A 21,609-nucleotide genomic window follows, 5' to 3' on the forward strand; every position below is an offset into this window, starting at 1 on the left:
GTTTTGGCTATAACCTAAACCTAGCCACAGTCATTCTCCCATAGACTTCCTTAGTTCAACAATCAGTGCGGTTTTCATTCACACACAGTCCATTAACTAAAACCAGTTGCATGGCCACACAACTTCAGGATGCTGCATGGTCCATTATCAGTTGATATATGTTATGTGTCTATCTGATGAAGAACACAAATGACAACTTTATCTTACATATCAATTTCTTTTCAGCAAGCTTTTTTTTTTTTTTTTTTTTTCCTGTAAATCTTGCCAGGCCTAGGGATTGAACCTGAGTATACTAAGCAAGCACTGTGCCGCTGAACTGCACCTCCAGCTCTTTTTCTATAGCTCTTAAGTATTTATTTTGAAAGTGATGATTACTAGATATAAAATGTTTCTAAGCATAACTCATTATTTGATAATAATCTCTTAATATTGTGAGAGTATGCATGTGTGTGTAAAACAATTGGAAACTCCATGTATTGGTGTTTGATAATGGAATAATCAACAAGGCCATTCATACAAAATGCAATTCAATTAAGTCTTCAGTTATGCAAATAAATCTTACTTGTGTGTCTTAGGGAATGATTACATTAAGAATATTTACTTCTATGACAATTTATTTAATACAAGTATTAATATATGATCATATATATATATATATATATTAAAGACAACACAAGGAAAAAAGAATATTTCCTTGAAAATAAGCAAAAATGGTTTCACAGTGTAAGAGAATGTTGTCTAAAATTGCATTTATAAGATAGTATTTTAGATAATTTATAAAGTGCCACACACAGTGCAGTGGAAGACTTTAATAAAGTCTACATAGCAACATGACTTTATCAGGGAAGCAACAAATGCACTTGGTGTCAATATCTTTGTCATAGTTTCAAAAAGGATGGAGTTAAAGTGAATAATCATATAAGTAGAAAGACAAATTGTAGGCAAAATCATCATGCATACTTTCTGACCAATGACTCACAAATAAAATTTTTCTCAATATACTGCTTTATTTGGTAAACTTTTCATAGTCCCTACTGTAGTAGAATATTATTTTAAGGTGTGTTACTTTTGTTTATGTTGCATTTGTTTAACTCTGTGAAGCTGTGTTACTGTTCCTGTGTAAAACACCTGATGGTCTAGTAAAGAACTGGCCAATAGCAAGGCAGGAGAAAGGACAGGCAGGACTGGCAGGCAGAGAGGATAAATAGAAGGAGAAATCTGTGAAGAGGGATTGGAGAGCTAGCAGCCAGAGAAGGAGGATGACTCTAGGGGCCAACCACCCAAATACACAGCAAGTCACAGACAGATAAGAGTAAGAGGTAAAGAAGTAAGAGAATGAGAAAAGCCCAGAGGCAAAAGGTAGATGGGGTAAGTTAAGATAAGGAAAGCTGGCTAGAAATTTAGCCAAGTTAAGGCCAGGAATTTATAAGTAACAATAAGCCTCCCTGTGTGAATTTATTTGGGAACTAGGTGGTGGGGCCCCCACAAAAATAACAAAATATAAAGAACACTCTGACAGTAAAAACTACAAAATAACATTTAATGAGGTCATTATTTATCTTGTTTAGATGATACTAGGTATAATCCTTGAATTCTTTGTTTCTTGATAAAACATGTCTTCAGGCAACTAATGACTGACATACAGATTGAAATAACTCAAGAACAAACTCATATCAATTTTATGAAGACATATTTTCCTATGATAAATAATTTAAAACCAATGAAAAACAAAATTATATCTATGTTCTCTGATGTATCTATATGTTCTACTATCTTTTTCTGAGTTGTATGTCAAGACAGTTGTTCATGCTCTATTTCACATTTAAACCATAAATTACATAAAACAAATCAAAGCAAGGCCTACCATTCAAAGTTCATATATGACATTCAAAATAACAGAGAACACATATGTTCTTTAAAATTATTTTCTAGGGTACACTTATTGAAAAGCAAATATGACAGTTACTGTGATAGTCTCATAAAAACAAATAGATTGAATCAAAAGCACAAACAATATTTGGTCACACATGCATTATATCTATATTTTACTATCTCTTGAATAGTCAATATGTATTATAATTTATAAGTTTTTTGCTCTGTATAGAACACTGTACTTGGTTTTGTGTAAGGACACAAAAAATAATATGTTCTTTGCCTCGCAAGAAACATCAAACCCCTCTCAGCCTCTTGGAATGATAGCACTGATTTCAACAGGGAATGAAAGACATCAGGGCCAACTGGAAGAGGTATGAGGTATTTGGCAGTAGGCTTCAATCGCTAAATCAAGCATCATTGCATAAAACACCTGCCTGGCACTCTGTAGACATCTTACTTCAGATGAGACTAAAAATTAATTGAAGTACAAAATCAAATTTGTTAATGTCAAAGGTGCTATTCATAATATATTAAATGCTATGCAGTTAAACAGTATTGATGTGAAAACAATAATAAAAAACAAAAACAAAAACAAAACAGTAGGTGTATCAGTTGGGCTTTCTTCTGTCTTTCTTAGACCTAGAAATAATATTTTGTTTGGAAATTATCTAAAAATTACTGTCGAAACAATGAGAAAATTATCACAATATGTTAAAATATATTGCTTTTAGTAGAATTTAGATTGCAATTTGGTGTTTTTAAAAATGGCTTATTTTCTTGTCCTAATACTCATTTATCATCTTCTGTTAAGGTATTATGTTATACACACAAGTAATTGCCACAATTATATAACCCACAAAAAGGTAACATCATTTGTGGTAACTTAATGAGTATAATAATTTTCTTTCTAGGATATCAGACGAAATAAATTTACCATATGATAAATGAAGTTGCTGACATTGTAAAAGAACAAGTTATATGCTAATGTCCATGTGGCTTGTTACTAATAAAGCTTGTATATCTTGCTTTAGCTACTTAGTTTGAACAAAATTAAGGATACAGTAGACAAATACATTGAAAGTCATTTATCCATAGACACATCTCATTTTCCTGCTAGAATAGAAAATTAAGGAAAGTTGAGAAGGAAGAGGAAGTTCTGTTTACACCCTTTCACAGTGAAATCATATGTCTTGATGGCACAGATTATGATTTTCATATCCAGGTTTTGAAAAATCCAACTGTGACAGGCATTTTGACTTTGCCCAAATACTCTGTTTTTCCTAGTCTTCAATGCACACAGTAAAATGGTATTGTCCTGTTTCCTACCAAATTAGGCTGAATCATAAAATATGATTACAATTAAAGAGAGATTCACATGGAGCCAGTGGAAAATGATGGTATTTTACTACAATGCTCCCATAACCAAACCAATCCATGATGCTGTTTATTTGAGCCTCAGTTCAAAAATAAGCCAAATGAATAGCAGAGATCTAAGCTAAACAGTGGTGGGTATGGATTGTGAATAAAAAACTGTGTTTGTATATACCTAGGATTATAGGGTCATATACCATTGCAGTATTGTCCTGCTGGTCCTGACTTCTACAGAAAATGGAACTACAAATGCAAGGATAAATACTAGTCCCCAAAGTAAAGCATAATCTCATAGCATTGACCTAATGTAATGGCTTTAGGAGACATCAATGGTACTGAAGAGTGTCTAGAACTGGAACAATGACCCAAGTTAAGTATTCAGAAAATAACTAGCAAAACTGTTGTATGTAGTATGTAGAAAATGATATTTTCAATAAAACCAGAAATTGGGTAATAGAAATTAGCTGTTTCTGACAGTACTTTCTAGTAAGGTATGATGCAGAATTGTCTTCTGTGATGTTCTACATGATAGTTTCATTCTTAGCCCGTGTTCAAGGGGTTTCTTGATATAGAAACCCCAAGGTCAATAACCATTGGGCAAGCTATGCATGCCACACAAACTGCAATGCCTTAGTTCAGGGATGATTTTGTAACATGTATGTGTATAGCAGCTCCTTACAATATAGGCACTCAATTTCAGAGGACTGTTTCAAAGTCATGAGAGGTAGAGAGTTTGAACACAAGGGAATATGTTGTAAGCCAGAGGACGTGGAAAACTGCATGTGTTTCTCAACTCTGAAAATTAAGATAATAAATTCAGTTATGGTATTACTTATACTTTAATATGCAGAAAAGATGCATGGATGGGATCCTCATTCCCCTCCTCCACAGTAACTAGTCTTAGAAGGTATACCTTGAAAAAGATGCATCATGTAAGTACTTATAGTTGGGTTCCTATTCACAATTAAGAGAGGCCATTAAAGTATCTATATATTTTTTATAAATCCAAATGCACAGTTGTTCTCCAGGTGAAGCAATAATAACATTCCCTTTAAGAATATATAAACTTCTAATAGACTGACACCAGAATTGGGATGATAATATTCAAATGGTGTCTTGGTCATATTGATATCTTCAAGATCTGATATCCATAAGTTCATATTTTTGTCAATAACTATGATTTTGTTGTAATTCTGAAGTTCAACAAAAAGAGAGAGCAGGAAAAAAGTGAAGTCAGAAAAATTAGCAAGTATAATAAATCATGTCCAGAAATTTAAAAAAATGTGTCTTGATTGACCTAAAAAATAGCAATGCAAATTTTATACAGATTACTTCATTTGGATAGGAGTTGTACTCTCTGCACAATACCTACGAATTTTAAAATGTTAATGAAATGTGTCCTGGAATGTCTTTCTGGAAAGAGTACTGGATAAGCTACACTCAGAAACATTATCTAGTTTGCACCTTAGATTTGGCAAGTGAGGTTACTTGGCCAGAAGTATTATCCTGATGTTAGAATTATATAATAAATATTGGACGATACCCTTCTCAGAAGAAGGCAGACCCAAAGGGTGATTCTTAGTTTTTGCCTGAGACCTTCAGCAAATGCTGCCTGTGTCATTTCAGGACAGTCCCTCATTGACTCTATTGTATGCCCCATTAGTCTCTTCTGTATGGACGTGTTTGCTGAGTTAATATGCTGTATGTCAGCATGGAAAAATGGCTTGTTGGCCCATGTCTCGGTATCTGGGTTTGGTGATAAGGATGCCATCTCTTCATTTCTTTTAATTTCACATAGATATGAATTTTGTTCTGTTTCTTGTAGGCTAAGAATTTAATTCGTTTTACATCTGACAATATAGTACATTGAATACATAATAATAAAATAGCATACTGTTGAAGACATTAAAACCTTGAATGTATATTCAGACTATCTTTCAAGAAAAAAATTAGGGAGGCTAAATTTGGTTTTGCCAATAGACTCTTAGCAGTTGTATTATGTGGAATTTTATAGGTAAGACTGTAATAATAAATGGGAATGGCTTGCTTTTATTCCCCATCTGGAATGAAGATTTCTTTTCCACATAGATTATATTCTGGTAGTATGATCTTGGAAGGAAAAGAGAGAATGGATCTTGCAATGAGTCATAATGCAGGAGAAGGGAGAAATAAACATCAGTGTTCAAATTCAAAAATGTAAATATAAAGGAAAAAAAAAAGCCTTTAATGCCCTATGCCAAAATGTGTTGAGACTTTTTCTTTGTCTAACCAAAGTTTCCGTGTTTATGCTGTCCCTGACCTACAAGCCTCTTGTCTTTTCTTCTAAGAGTGACTGGATTATAGACATGTACATATACACCATGCCCAACTTCTCTTTTAATTTATTTTCATTTTTTCTTCAGTCTTTCTGTTGTTAAAGCCCTTTAGCAGTTCAAGACTTTAATAGCCAACCTGAACAACAGATCATCTCAAACTGAGTTAACCATGAAGAAAATGTATCATTTCATGCCCCCAATGCTCTACACAAAGAGATCAATGAGAAGAGATCCAGCCTTCCACTAATGTTTCCAAAGAAACCTGTATTCAATATTGTTTGTCTTAAGAAAATCTTATTTCACTGTTGTGGTGGCATAGCCTTTAGTCTCAGGACTGGGGAGGAAGAGGCTAGTTTCCCTTGTCTTTGTTACTGTTGTTGTTGTTCTGTTGTGTTTGAGTGCGTGGCTTATGTAGCTCAGGCTGGCATCAAACTCACTATGTGTCCAGAAGGACCTGGAATTCATTGTTTTCCCACTTTCACTCCCCAATTAGGAGGATTGTAAGTCTGTGACACACGTGCATTTTGTCATGCCATGACTCAAACTCAAGGCCTCCTCTATCAGTCTATCAATATGCTCTGTCAAGCTAGTCCTATCCTCAGCTCTCAGCATTTTTACAGTTAATAATTTCATTACTTTGCTCTTTCACATTTGCTAAGAAAAATTTATGCTAATCCTTATCACAATTTAGAAAAAATAAAAATCTTTCCTATCTTGGGGATTTTTAGAAAATGTTGTTGGAGTTAAAAGCCACTCAGATTTTCATGTGTATGGAGTGATAATCTCGCCAGGGATCGGGCATCTTAAAATTTGCAGGCATCGATTGGAGTAAGTACAATATACCAGTATAAACCATAAACTATGCAATGCTAAGAATTTAATGGGGATTCTTAGTGAAAACCATAGTGATTTATTACCAGTGAAGAGAATGAAATAGAGTATGAAAAAGTATATTTTTTCTGAAAGTTATAACTTCTAAAGTGACTTTGACATTCAAGTATTTTATATGTGCATACTGTTATTTTCCAAAATTTTTTGTTGTTGTTTGTTTTTGTTGTATTTTTTCTAAAAAGCTGATAGCCAACTGTCACCTGAAAGAGAAATTTTTAAGTAATTTTTAGAAATACTCTACATGAAAACTAAGTAGAATAAATAATTATTAAAATTGTAGATGAATATACATCAGCTTTTCTGTACTGTAATAAATGATACAACTCTGTCCTTAGGGAATTTATCATTTTTCACATCAAATGTTTAAGTGTACAGCTTTCTCCAAAAGTCACACCTAGACATTTCCGATTATGAAGTGCTCTCTAACTGACATTCTTGTAACATCAAAAGATACCTTTTCATTTAATAGGACATGGTCTGGTTGAAGATATTTGTTGACAGCATATCACACCTTCAATTTTGTGTATACCAAGTGATAACACAAGTATTTTGAAGTGTCATGTCAAAATATTTATGAAATATTTACACTTTACATCAAATGAACTTTGTTTTGCTTTAAGATTATTATCCATGGAAGATCCCTATATTCCATAACCTCCTTTAAATAATTTAGTTTCTCATTTATGAAAAAACAATTGATGACTTAGAAAGTTAATAGGAAATACGTTATTTGTTTTGGGTTTATTTGTTTTTCTGGGTGATTGGGAAATTACTTTATAATTTACACTTAAGCTAAAAAATTAGATGTATATGCAAGACTAAAATATTTAAATTTTCTCAATAAATTTGGGAATCTTGTCACAAATGTGTGAAAGACATTGGCTTTCCATCATCATTGGGATTATAATTGTTACTTTCATATAATTAAACATAGCAAATAAATAATATTTAGTTATTGCAGATGTGAGAGCATATGAATACTTAGTTTTTTCTGTTTCTATAATTCTCTTCATTTGTAATTATATATTACACCTGATGGACCTGTGTGCCAAAAGCATTTATTATACATGCCTCATTATCTGGAAATATAAAGAATGAATGCATTTGATATTATTTTATAATTAGCCTTATAAATTGCTGTGGTTCACCCTCTGAAATACCTCACTTTGCTATTTCTCACACAGAAAAAGTCTTCTAAATTCAAATGAACATTTTCCTGCAATTAAGTAGATTGGAAACATTCTCAGATTGCAGGGTTTGAAAAGAAGTACATCTGTTCTTGAGATTGTCTGACACCTTTTTTTACAGGTTGTAATAAGTATATTTCCTAAGACATACATTATAGAACAAAATGACCCAAATACGAGCACACTACCCTAAGCTACAGATTAGATTTTACTTGTGACAATAGTAAACAGAGCCACATACACAAACAAGTTATCTTGACCTAATGAGATACAAGACTATTTTCCTCCTTTTCTGTCTGGTGGCTGCAATTAGCAGTTTCAATTACTGGGCTATGCACCCTGACATACCTCATGCTGCTATTGGTACCTGAGAAAAACACTTCTAAATTCAGATAATTATACTCCTAATTAAAGAATTTTGAGCCGATATATCTCACTTTCAGGGAAAATATATTTTAGCCAGTTAATTACTCGCATTTGCTTCATTTTTCAAGTTAAAATCGAATCAACCATTTAAAAGTAAACCACAATGCCTCCCTCAGTTTTATTTATTTTGTTGGCATGTTTATATACAGTATAAAAGGATTTGAATTTCTGCAGTACAGCATGACAAATTATTACCTCTTGCACCTTCAAAATTTAGCAGACATAAAGCAAAGTAATTCTACTATCATGCTTTTAAGAAAATGCATTCGATTATTTAATTTCATTTAGTTGAACAAAGATACACAAGTGCAGTTTTTTACATGGTTGTTTAGGGAAATACTTTAAAAGTATTTTTTATTATATTTATTCTCTAGAAATTTCATATATCAATATGATACACTCTGGATATTATTTCATCTACCTCTCATATAGCCCTCCCATCATATATGTATCACCTCCCCTATTCTCCCTGTCTTTTTATCACATTCTTGTCCCTCTGTTTTTTTATTGTTACCTACTGAGATTAACCAGGGAGTTCTACATAGCCATAGTTTTGAACTATCTATTGAAGCCTGGTGGGCTAACCTGCAGTCATACAAATGAAGACATGGGTGTCTCTCCACCAGAAACTATCAATAGCTTAATAGTTTAGCAGAGTTCAGGTATGCCTCCCCTATACAGGCAAGCCTAGCTGTTGTGAGATCATGACATGACTATTATGGCTCTGTCATAACTAGAATGAATCCTTTGACAGTCCTTCTCCCTGTCTTCATATCCTACATTATGTCAGTACCATTTTTAAATTTTCTTAGATATTATATCCATTATGACCCTGAATATTGTTTGTGCTGACTCACCTATTACTATACACTAACATACCCCACACATGATTACCATGTGCATGCTTTGTTTTCAATATTTTAACCTCACTGATTCTATATCTGTAGGTTTTACTAACCTGTTCTTTGCTTGAATAATTATGCCACTATCTAGGATAAAATTGCTTTGGAAACAAAATATTGACTTATTAGTTTCTAATAACACATTTTGATATTTTATATAGTTTCCTAACTCAAATTTGATTCTAAATATCTGGTGAACATTTTCCTATATTTATCTTTCTTTTTAATTTATTTTTTGCACTTATTTATTTATTAAGAAATTTTCTATTCATTTTACATACCAACCACAGATCTCCCTCTCTTCCCTCCTCTTGCCCCACCTCATCATCCCACCCAACACACCCCTATTCCCACCTCTTTCAAGTCAAAACCTCCCATGAAGAGTCAGAAAGGCCTGATACATTCAGTTGAGGCAGGTCCAAGCCCCTACCTCTCTACCAAGGCTGTGTAAGGTGTCCCACCATAGACAGTGGGCTCCAAAAAGCCCATACTGCACCAGGAATGGATCCTGATCCCACTGCCAAGGGGCCCGCCCCTTAAGCAGGTCAAGCTATGAAACTGTCTCGCTTATGCAGAGAGCCTAGCCCAGTCCCATGGAAGCTCCAGGTAAACACCCTAACTATCATCATAGAGACTCCTATATTTAGCTTATGCTCCCTGCCCTTTACTCCTTTCAGTCACTGTCATGATGGCAAGAAGATACCTTTGCTGCTCATTTCAGTGTTTAGATAATCAATTTTTACTGTCTTGCTTTCTTCCATCTGTTAGTTATATTTTACCTAGAACATGAAATGCACCTTTTCATGAAGTATCCCAATGTGTCAGGACACATGTCTATCAGATAATATCTTCCTGTTTTTCATGATGAAATTCTCAAAAAAACCTGTTTTCCACTATCTAGTATGACAATGTTAAACAATAACACACCAGAACTTCTACCTAATCCTGCATATGCCCTCCTTAAGCTTTCTGCTTCCTCCCAGTCACCTGCCCCTTTCCACTTACCAGAATCCTTTATAATTCTGTGAATAAGATCTAATTGAAGTTGGCTTTCTGTGCCTCAATTATTTCTCTAAACATAAGGATATCCATTTACACATGTGTTGAAAACTATAGAATTTTAATTTTGTTTGATGTATTGTAGGAGGACTCTGTTATGTTACACTCTTCCTTTATTCATTAATCATTGGTGGGCATGGAATGCTTCTATTTCATGGTTACCAAACTAGTTTGGGTATAAACAGAGGGATGCAACTGTCTATTTCTTGTTAATTGTATACCCTTTGGCTATACAATCACTACTGACTTTGCTCAACTACATGGAACATCCACTTTTCAGCTTTGAAGGAACTGATGTCTTTCCTTCTGTAATGACTGTGCAATTTCATATCCCCATTTTATCCAAAGGTTCACTGAACATGTTGGCAGCTCATACTTTTAACCAGAAAAAATCAACTGTTCTCATTAGAGTGAAATATTTTATTGAAGCTTTAGTTTTTCATTACCTTCATGATTAGAAAATTTAAACATTTTTAAAAAATAATCTTTTTCTCCATTCATAAATTAATTTGAAAAAATGATTTACATAAGATTCTTTTATAAAAATCAATATATTTTTCTACTTTGAGCATTTAAATTTCCTTATATTCTATAAAATACATCTTTTACAGATCATTTCCTAATATTTTCTTCTATTCTTTGGGGTATATCTCTAATGTTAATTCTTTCATTTTAAACTATAAAAATGCTTATTATGCTTTTATAATATTTGCTGATATTTGTTTTTATTTTCTTTGCTTTGGGGGTGGTATTAAAATATTTTTCTGTTTAAATCATATCTCCTCTGTGATTTTCTAGTATTTTTGTAGTTTTATAGTACCTTAAAAATTCAAAATATGAGGAAAGCTGAGTTTTCAGACTCAGGTCTTTTTGAAAGTAAGGATATCTACTTCAGCTCTTTGTACTCAACTTAACACTATAAGACCCGATGAGAACAACCAGGCAAGAGACAGCAGAAGGACACAAAGAACTAGAAAACATTGAATCAGGTTTTCACAGGTTTGCAGTGGCCTGGTTATTTATTTATTTTTTACATATTTTTGATACTTTGACAAATTAGTACTGTATTTTCCTGTATTTATACAATTTCCACTCCACACTCCTTCTCACTATCCCCTCTGTCTGACTACTCTTTCTCAAATTTATGACATATTCCATTTAATTACTGTTATCATTACATACACAAACACATACACACATATGTTAGCACACACAATTTTATATATATATATATATGTTTAAGACTGACCTCTTGGGTTTGATGACTTATCAGGGGCTTTTCCCTGGAGAAGACTGATTCTTCTCTCAGCACCCATTAATTGCCTAAAGCTTGTCATCTATAAATTGAACCTTATGAAATTTCCCCCATTGTTATTGGAATGTCAAATGGTATTGTCATTGTGATTTAGACAGCCATATTGTTAAGACTTGTTTGGCTAAAGTTGTCTGTCATATAGAGAACATGCACACACCCATGACAAATAACTCAACTAATATGAGTAAAGGGAAACAAGTATGCTGCTATGGGACTTATAAAGGTACTGGAAATCTGAAATAAGTAATGAAGCACAGAATTAGCAAATAAAGAGAAAATGGTCTTGTGAAATGGAAAAGAGAGCCAGGAAGTAGAAATACACCTCTCTCTCTCTCTCTCTCTCTCTCTCTCTCTCTCTCTCTCTCTCTCTCTCTCTCTGTGTGTGTGTGTGTGTGTGTGTGTGTGTGTGTGAAGCTGATTGGCATTTTTAGGTTGTCATCTCATCTCTTACTATCGTGCATACAATTTTGGTCAGTCAAGGAAAGTACAAGCAAAATTTATGCATATCATACACATTTTAGAAACTATATTCATCTGCAATAAGCCACCAATATATTACTTAATATGTTCTATTTCCAATAATCATTATAAGACCTGAGCATTTTAAAATCTCTAAATTCAGACTCAAAGTTCTAATCATGCTTTGCCTCAAACTTCTTCTAAGAGAGCTCTGCACATTTAATTTCAATCTAGTTGCTATTTTAGAATGCCATTACATAAGGTTTAATTCAACTAATTTTATTGAATTCAGGTTTTATTAATTTAACTACTTAACCATCAGCTTTCATATCTGGATTGAAATTAGGGAAAATAATATAAAGATTTACTGACTACTTTGCACTTTCAATTTAGTTATTATAACCTAGTCGTGCCATAGACATTTGGTCAGGTTACTTTCCCTGAAACAGAAACATTTTCCAGGGGCAAGGAAGGCTTCTCAGGTTTGAAATCTGCCAAGAGTTGATAAATGTGCCCCAAGGAAAAGCACTTGCAGAAACTCACAGTGTCCATTCATCATTCTCTCCAGCATTTTCTTTTCTTACCTTTATTGTTGACAAGTCTATCCTAACACATCTTTGCTATTTTTTAAATTATATTACACTACAAATTGGCAAATTATAATTTTGATATGTAATTTAGGGTTAAGATAAACATAACTAATGTGTAGTAACTGAGAAAACTAAGTGAAGTATCCACTAACCCCCCCACAGTAATTAATACATATTAACACGATAATATTAGGAGTTTTTCCCAGTAATTTTCAACTATACAACATAATGCTATTACTATAATCATACTGCAGTAACTCTCAAATATGTTCTTTGTGACTAACTGAAGCTTTGCGAAAGTAAACAACTATCACTTTGAGACACAATGTCCAGTGTCTACTTCAACATCATTCTTTATTTTGATAAAAATAAACCTGAATGTATTTACTCTCTCCAATCCTAAGTGTGTGTGTGTGTGTGATGTCATGCTTCACTTTTATTGTTGGTTATTCATGCCTAAAACATTTTGAATAAATTCTACCATTCACCATACTTTAGTTTTCAATAATACTTTTCTTATTATATATTATCATACATTATCCTTTAAGTAATATTATTTTTTGAGGAATATTTTAATTTTGTATGATTGTAAGTACAGCAGTTTTAAACTGTATATGCCTGAAGCTGATGTACATGATTATGGGTTATGTAATTACTAAGAAGAATTTGAAAATACTTCATATATACCTTTCTAAATATTCAAAAATAACAGAAAATGCTTTAACCATTAATGTAAGATGGCTCTAAATACTATTATAAAAAGTGGTCAATTTAAGGTGAGCAGTAATGAGAGTCATGTGGATGTGAAGGCATACAGAATATGCTGGCAATGTTTCCTTGACAAATGAAACTCAGGGGCTTCCAGAGAATTGCAGAGAAACATAAAAAAAAGATGATAAATTGATGTATTGATGGGCTACAAAGCTTAACAGAGAATTCTCAACAGAAGAATCTCAAATGGCTGAAAGACATTTAAGAAATTGTGCAACATCCTTAGTCATCAGGGAAATGCAAATCAAAACAACTCTGAGATACCATCTTGCACTTGTCAGAATGGCTAAGATCAAAAACATTGAAGACAGCTTATGTTGGGGAGGATGTGGACCAAGGGGAACACCCCTCCACTGTTGGTGGGAATGCAAACTTGTACAGACACTTTGGAAATCAGTATGGCGGTTTCTCAGAAAGTTGGGAATAATTTTTCCTCAAGACCCAGTTATACCACTCTTGGACATATATCCAAGGAATGCTCACTCTTATCACAAGGACACATGCTCAACTATGTTCATAGCAGCATTATTTGTAATAGCAAGAACCTGGAAACAACCTAGATACCCCTCAACCGAAGAATGGAGAAAGAAAATGTGGCACATATACACAATGGAGTACTACCCAGCAGTAAAAAACAATGATATCATGAAATTTGCAGGCAAATGGATTGATCTAGAAAATGTCATCTTGAGTAAGGTAATCCAGACTCAGATGGACAAACATAGTATGTACTCACTCATAAGTGAATACTAAATGGGAAGGAAGGGATGTCCAGACTGTAACCCACAACTCCAGAGAGGCTAGCTAACAGGAAAAGACCCTAGGAGGGACACATGGATGACCCTGTGAGGGAGAAGTGGATGAGATCTACATGAGTGGACTGGATGTGGAAAGGTGGCAGAGGGTGAGGAGTGGGGGATGAGAACATAGGGAAATGGGAGGGTCAAGCTAGAATGGGGACAGAGTGGGAGGGCAGAGAGCAAGATACCATGATACATGAGGACATCATGGGAATAGGAAGAGGCAGGGTGCTGGGGAGGCTCTCAGGAATCCACAAGGTTGACCCCACCTTGGTCTGCTGGCAGTGGTCCAGAGGGTGCCTGGGCCAGCCTAGCAAATAATCTTAATAAATTGGTAATACTTCAGCCATAGAGAAGGCTGGGCTCCATCAACAAGAGAACATAAGCAATACACAGTACACCAACATCCTTATAAAACAGTAAGTGAGCAGTAACAAGTGCAATATAAAAATCTACTTGAAAGATTAAAAAATGAAAATCTTTCCCACTATGAAATGAAACATTTTTTCAACAAGAGAAAGCAGTCCTTCAATCATATTTTTGGGTCAAGACTGAGATTATGTTTGTAAAATCTCTATCTTACCAGAATCTTCAAAGTCACTGTTGTAGGCTTTCCATGTTTCTGTTATTCGAAGAAGATTTTCTTCCATGGCTTGAATGTCCATGGAGGGGCAGTTGCATTCTGGAAATTTTGGGCCACAGTGGCACCAGCAGTCATTATCCTTGCAGATAAACTCCCCCTCTGAATTGCAAGCAATGTAGCTCAACGCAGCCTGCACAAAACGTTCCTGAAGGTAGTCGGGAAGGAGAACTTGAAGCCCTTGAAAGACAAATGAAGTGATTAAGTTTGCAGCATCACAAGTGTGGCAAGCACTTGCTTACAACACCAAGGAGACAATGTAAATGTTAGTATTTTTAAACAGAATTCTTCGCTGTTTAAAACCTATCATTAAGAAAATTATCTGCCTGTATAATTTCAGTACACTAAGACTGCATGAATATCGAATCTCAAAGTTTAAGGAAATTATTAGTATTTTACACTTTTTATAACAATTTTCTGGGTCTTTGACGCAATTAATTACAACATTTGATTATGTTTTACAAAAGTTACTGTAAGTCTACCTATTTGAAGACACATGTTCACTGTTTTCTGCCTCTTGATTTCTATACTTAGGTTTTACTTTTAGACTATCACCCTGCACAGACACTATATTATGAGTTGGGTTCTAAGAGTTTGGCAAGGTTGATAGGAGGACAGATCTCAATACAGGACACTAAAAAGGCCTACCTTATATGACTCTATTGTCTAGGAGCAAGCATGGAACTGCGTATAAAAGGAGCAGATGGACTGACATCATCAACTCAGTCCATTTCTTTGCTGTGTGTAAGTCATCCCTGCTGATATACTTCATTTCTGTCTTAGATGCCAATTTGGTAGTCACTGTCTCTTTAGGGAAGTGTTATTGGAAGTGAACTTTAAAGGAAATGTTTGAAAGTTTTCATTTAATATAGTTTGGGAAAAATATAGCTTCAATTCCAACATTTCTTGCTAGATAAGAATGGTGCTTGGCCCAATGTCGTCAGAGAGGTATCATCAACAACTAATGGGAGCAGATGCAGAGACCCACAGCCAAACATTAGGTAGAGCCAGGGGAACCCTGAAGAAGGGAGGGGATGTTGTTTGTAGGATCCAGAAGTGTCAAGAACACCAAGAGAACATGGACTACAGAATCAACTAAGGAGAGCTTACGGGAGCTCACAGAGGCTAAAGCGGCAAGCACGGACAATGTGGGTGTGAGTTAGGTCCTCTGCATGTATGCTATTGTTATATATCTTCATGGTCATGTCCAATGCCTAACAGGGGCGGTGGGGAACACCTTTCTCTGTCAGCGATAATATCATCTATTCCTTTTCCTGCCTTTTCCCCCTTCTTCATCGGTGCATCAGCTGAAAGCCTGACTAAGCTCTTTCACCTCATGTGGCAAGTTAGAAACGCTGATTCTGCCCATGAAACACTTACAGAAGTTTCATTGTGTATCTTTTTGTCTTTTCCCAATTCCTTAGATAGGTGGTATAACAGATGGGTCTAGATAGATGTGCATGATGGTTATAGATATAAGGGCAAGAGTCATTTGGTTTGCATGTGTTTCTAAGCCGGAGTGAACTTTCAATTCAAACGGATCATTTTTCATCATTGGAATTCTGATATAACATTTGAAGAAGCAAAAGTATGGGTTTTTTTTTTCCTGTAAATGCTATCTTACACACATTTACTCTTGTTGAGAAGATGTTGCTCTCAAAGTGGAATTTTATTAGGAAACCACAAAAAAAGCATCAACATTAGTGAAAAGAACACTGTTAAGGAACAACAAAACTTCAGAATAAAACTATCAAGACTTAACCATATATGTAGAAAAAATTACTAATTATTAATTCTTCTCCACATTGGCATTAAACTTACTTCAAAATCTCTAAGTATTTCCCTGTCAGTAAGAACACATATTAGGGCTGGCAAGCAAGAAGCACTTGCTCCCCTTTCAGAGCACCCAGGCACAGTTGCCAGCACCCACAGTGGGCGGTTCAGGGTTGACACTGAAGTACACGCACAGATACATATACACATGGCAAACATGAAATAGAACATATAGTATAAGTTAATGACGTCGGCGTCACATATCAAATAAATGACTCTAAGTGAAAGATAAAAAAGAATAATCAAAAGAAATATATGCAAATTTATGTAAATAACTCACAAAAAAATCTCAATAAGGAGTTTACACTTGATTTGAAAATCATTTATAATATTTATAACATATCTAATTCCCTCAAATTATTTATGAATAGTTATTATAAGAGATTTTATTGGAGTGATTTCTAATATAGATTTTCATTCTAAAGTTATTACATTGCGATTATTATGTAATACAACCTTAATTATAATTAAATTTATTATATATTACAGTATGTAATTTAAATATCTTGGTTAAATTTGCATTTTCAGGTAGTTTTAGTAATGTGTGAATATAAACAACAGACACGTAATAATACTTAGGGGCCATGGACTAAAATTTTGAGCTCAAGGATGGAATTTTTGTATGTGTATATATACATGAGTGCACATGTTCTATGCAATCTCTCTTGTATGCAGGTAATAATTTTTGATGTTCACATTCTAGTTCCTTCATATTTTAAAATGTCATTACATGTACCATATTCACACGATTGTTTTGCTCCTCTCTTCCCCCTCACTCCCTCTGAAATTCACTGCCCTATTCTTTATTATTATAGTTATATATTTATGTAAGTGTTTATAAATACAACCTGCTGTGTTAATGCAGTGTTGCCTATATGTATACATGTTTAGGGCTGACTGCTTGGGACTGTATATCTGTTAAGTGGATTGCTTCTACTGACGACTGATTCTTCCTCTGTCAGTAGCCATAAATGGAAACTCTTCATCTATGGGCCTTTTGAGTTTTTCTTCATCCATGTTGGCATGCTAGGCAGTGTTAAACTTTTCAGGTTTTTCTTAGGCACTGTCATTGTTGAGATTTTATATGTTCAGGTTCCTTGGCATAAACAGGAGACACTATCAGCAGACTTTGCGACCATCTGGCTCTTGCAATTCCCCATTGTACCTCAGGTCGATTGTCCTCTTCATTTTTACCAGTTGTGACTTTTTGCATTCATTTCCATCTACTACAAAAAGAAGTTTCTTTGAAGCTACACTTATCTGTGGTCATAAGGACAGATGTTTAAATTGTAGTTGAAGTCATTTTGGTTTAGAAAAGCAGAAATATTTAGATTCTCCTCTAGATTCAATGTTGTCACCAGTCATGGGGTAGCTGTATAGGTTTATAGTACCAAGCATTAATTATTTCTTATTTAGAAGGCCTGAAGTCCAGATGGTTCTTGGATCTAAATGGCTCTGCTTTGTCTGGTGAGTCTCTTGCCATTCCAATCTATACCGTGGTTTTTAGGTGTTGCAGGTAAGTAGGAGTGTTGGTGACTTTCCTCTCCTTGAATCTGATACATATCTTTCAGATAATATTTTGAAAAATATATTGGGTTTATTTAATGGAGGAGGAGAATTTTCTAGATCAACTTAAAGGTAGTATTACTTTTTTTCAAATCTATAGTAGCTGCTGCCATCTAATATGTTCCATGGTTCCCAAACTCATTAATTTTCTATATATTCTCCTTCCAAAAAATGGCACCAGAGTACTCCATGTGGTTAGATATCATTTAAATTCAGATGTGTTCTATAAGCTTCTTTCTCAAATAAAAAGCCTATGAACAGACTCAAAGTTTATTTTTTGATCAATCTTGTCATAGTCCTTCCACACTGAAACAATACCATGTGAAATATTTTAAATCTCTCATTGATTTATGTATGATTTATCAGTGGTCATCCTTCAACATGAAAAATCAATTCCACAATGTTGAAAGCTATTCATGTGTCACATGAATGGTTAATGCTGTCTTTAGTGAGCTGTTTTGTCACTCTGATAAGACTAATAAAATTAATGACCCAATTAGTAATATCTGGTAAATTAAATGCATCAATACTCAATAGTTATTAATTTATATTCTATTACATTACTATAGTAATTTTATTTTTATTAACTATACTGCCAATGATAGGAGAGTATCATGTCAGTCATTTTCACATTTATATTGTACCAATAAATGGTATTTTAAATAAACCTTTCAATAGATATTTGTATTTAAATTTAAACTGATTTTAAAATACTACTCTAAATAAGCAAATGTGTAGAATAGACATACTGGCAAATATATGGTGTTGTTATTAAATGGACAAAAGGATATGGCTTCAATTATCATAGAATTTGTAAAATTCATTTTTCCATGAATATTAATGCATGATTTTCATTGACTCAGGCTCATAGTTAAAAGCCAAGGGCAAAATAATGCATTGCTTTTGTTACAAAAGAAATGTAAATGTTTTCCAATTTAGCTTAGTTTTAAATAACTATTTATTGTTGGCACAATTTTCCATATATTATTATTTATTTTTACCTACTGTTTCCTTCTGTCTTGACTTTTCCTTTTTTATGTGTAGGGACACACTGTGTATAAGGGATTATATGTTTTTTCATGTGTATGTAGGTATACATATTCCCTAATGTGTGCACATGTATGAATAAGCTTGTGGGGACTGTATTTTAATTATTAACCATTGTCCTTAGTCTTCCCTCCCTCCTTCCCTTCCTTCTTCTCTTCCTTATTTCTTTCCTTTGCTCCTTTGTTCATTCATTTCTTCCTTCTTTGCTTCCTTCCTTCACTCTTTCTTCCCATACTAGGTCTCAAATAGCACAGGATGCCTTCCATCCTGCCACATAAGTTAGGATGACCTAGAATATCTTATCTTCCATCTTCCAGGCTCTGCTATTCAGTTGCAGGGTGACAACCATGTGTCACCATGTGAGGCTTGGTTAGAATATTTCAGTTTTTTGTCATGTTTTGTTTTGAATTCTTCTCTCATACATTACACCCTGACTGCAGCTAGTTTCCCTTATCTCCACTCCTCCCAGTTCACCCCACATCAGCTCTCCCCCAGATTCACTCCTCCTTCTTTCCTCTTCAGAAAAGAGCAGGCCTCCCAGGTACACCAACGGAAACATAGCATAACAAGGTGCAATAAAGCTAGGCAGAAACCATATCGAAGCTGGCCAAGGCAATCCAGTAGGAGGAAAGGGGTTCCAAAAGGGTTTTTTCAGAATAATGGAATTCTGTTAAGGCTAGAAGGATGGTCACAACAAAAAATGCAGTTATTACAAACGGACATGAGGACAATGTAATTGGGGAAGGAGGTCTCCAGGATAATCTCCTAAGGTGATTCTAGGAGTGATTTTTAATCTTGAGGTGCTAATAAAATCAAAATAGATGATCCAAAATTGGGGCTTACTGAGCAGAAAAAAAAGAAAAGTGAAAGAAAGAATGTGATTTTGTTCTTTACATTAACATAAAAGGAACTAAAATATAAAGGAGTGTTTACTTAGTTCATCATGTTTTTCAATATAGGCATATGGCTTATTTTTTTAAATTATGGTACAAGTGCTTGTGTTTGTGTGTGTGTGTGTGTGTGTTTATTTGTGTGTGTGTATGTGTGTGTGTGTATGTGTGTGTGTGTATGTGTGTGTGTGTGTGTGTGTGTGTGTGTGTGTGTGTATGTGTGTGTGTCTGTGTACAGGCACTGCATAGACAACATGAGAGAGCTAATCGTTTCTCTCAATAATTTGGTCTCCATGAACCAAGCTCCATTGTCAGGCTTGGAGTCAAGTGTCTCTAGTCACTGACCATCTCATCAGTCTTGAGGTTCTTTTTATATTGTGAATCTGTACAATGATTCACGGAAAATAAAATCAGCATTTAGTTAATAAATGATCTTTGTAGAGTATATTTTTAAATGTTTTTTTTTGTATTTTTGATCAATTTAATATACTGATGTAAAACTAAATCTCACATTAAAAATAAAAGGCCAAGGAGACATAACAGTGGTGTTTGCATTGTCTTTTTTTTTAAATAATAAAAATATTTCAGTAACTTCAAAACTCAAATGGATGATAAATTTCACCTGATTTAAATATTAAAATAGTTTGTAATAGTTTTAATATTTGGAGTAATGTTATTTATTAACCACATAGAATAGATACTTATAGATACTATAAACATTATACTTTATACTCTGAATACATTTTGCCTTCACATGTGTAGAACCAGAAAATAGGCTGCAATTTCTAAGTGATTTTATATAAATCTAATTACAGATCTAATTTATAAAGATCTAAAATGAATTTTATAAATCTATAGAAAAATGAAATGACTCAAAATTTAACTCTGTACAGACAATTACCCATTTTATATGATCACTAGGATTATGTCAGGCTACTTCAAGTAATATTTATGTCACGGTGCATTTTTGCTGTTTCTTTTTCTTCTTTTTTTCTTTTTAGAAAATATTTACTTAATTTTCATGGGTGTAGGTGTGTGCTGAACGTGTATATTTACATGATATACATGAAGTAGCCCATCATAGTCAGGAGGGGGCATGAAATCCCCTGAAACTGGAGTCAAGGGCAGTTATGAGCTGCCATGTAGATTCTGGGAAGCAAGTACTAATCTTCCACAGTAGCAGCAAGGGCTCTTCACCACTGATTTCTCTCTAGCACCCTGTTCTGTCTCTTGCTTTTAAGAATGAAGGATGAAACACACTTGCGTCTTTTTGTGGTCACACATACACATACTTGTGGATATTTTTAGCGAAGTGTCTTTCATTTAATCATCTTCCAAAACAGTATGAATAAACTGACAAATCATGTTTACTATCACAAAATCAACCTGAATTGGTATAACGAAAATCCAAGCAGTTTGATATAATACCATCTGTACTTTACTTGCCTGAAAAGTAAGACAACATCATCTGCTATATTAAGTTAAACTTAAATTGCCTAGCATATTTTATAGGATGAATAGATAGGATTACAAATTGTACAAAATTCCTAAGAAAAAGCCATAGACTGTACAAGCCTATATAAATTTCCTCTTACTGGAACAGTGATTGCCATTTACAAGAAAAAATTATCACAAGATAGGATTTAATTATAATTATTAGTTACTTTGTGAA

At 34.1% G+C, this 21,609-nt stretch overlaps 1 protein-coding gene across 3 annotated transcripts in view; it reads right to left on the bottom strand.

Annotated features, from left to right (window-relative positions):
- Positions 1-21,609, bottom strand: part of Brinp3 (BMP/retinoic acid inducible neural specific 3) — a 372,112-nt gene that overhangs the window by 97,707 nt on the left and 252,796 nt on the right. For all 3 annotated transcript variants that reach the window (XM_028874720.2, XM_028874721.2, XM_028874722.2), the window contains exon 6: positions 14,545-14,781. In XM_028874720.2, the coding sequence (XP_028730553.1) occupies positions 14,545-14,781 (237 nt within the window). The remainder of the gene's footprint in view (positions 1-14,544; positions 14,782-21,609) is intronic.

Source organism: Peromyscus leucopus, chromosome 15, assembly GCF_004664715.2.
Source record: "Peromyscus leucopus breed LL Stock chromosome 15, UCI_PerLeu_2.1, whole genome shotgun sequence".
Classification (NCBI taxonomy): Eukaryota; Metazoa; Chordata; class Mammalia; order Rodentia; family Cricetidae; genus Peromyscus; species Peromyscus leucopus.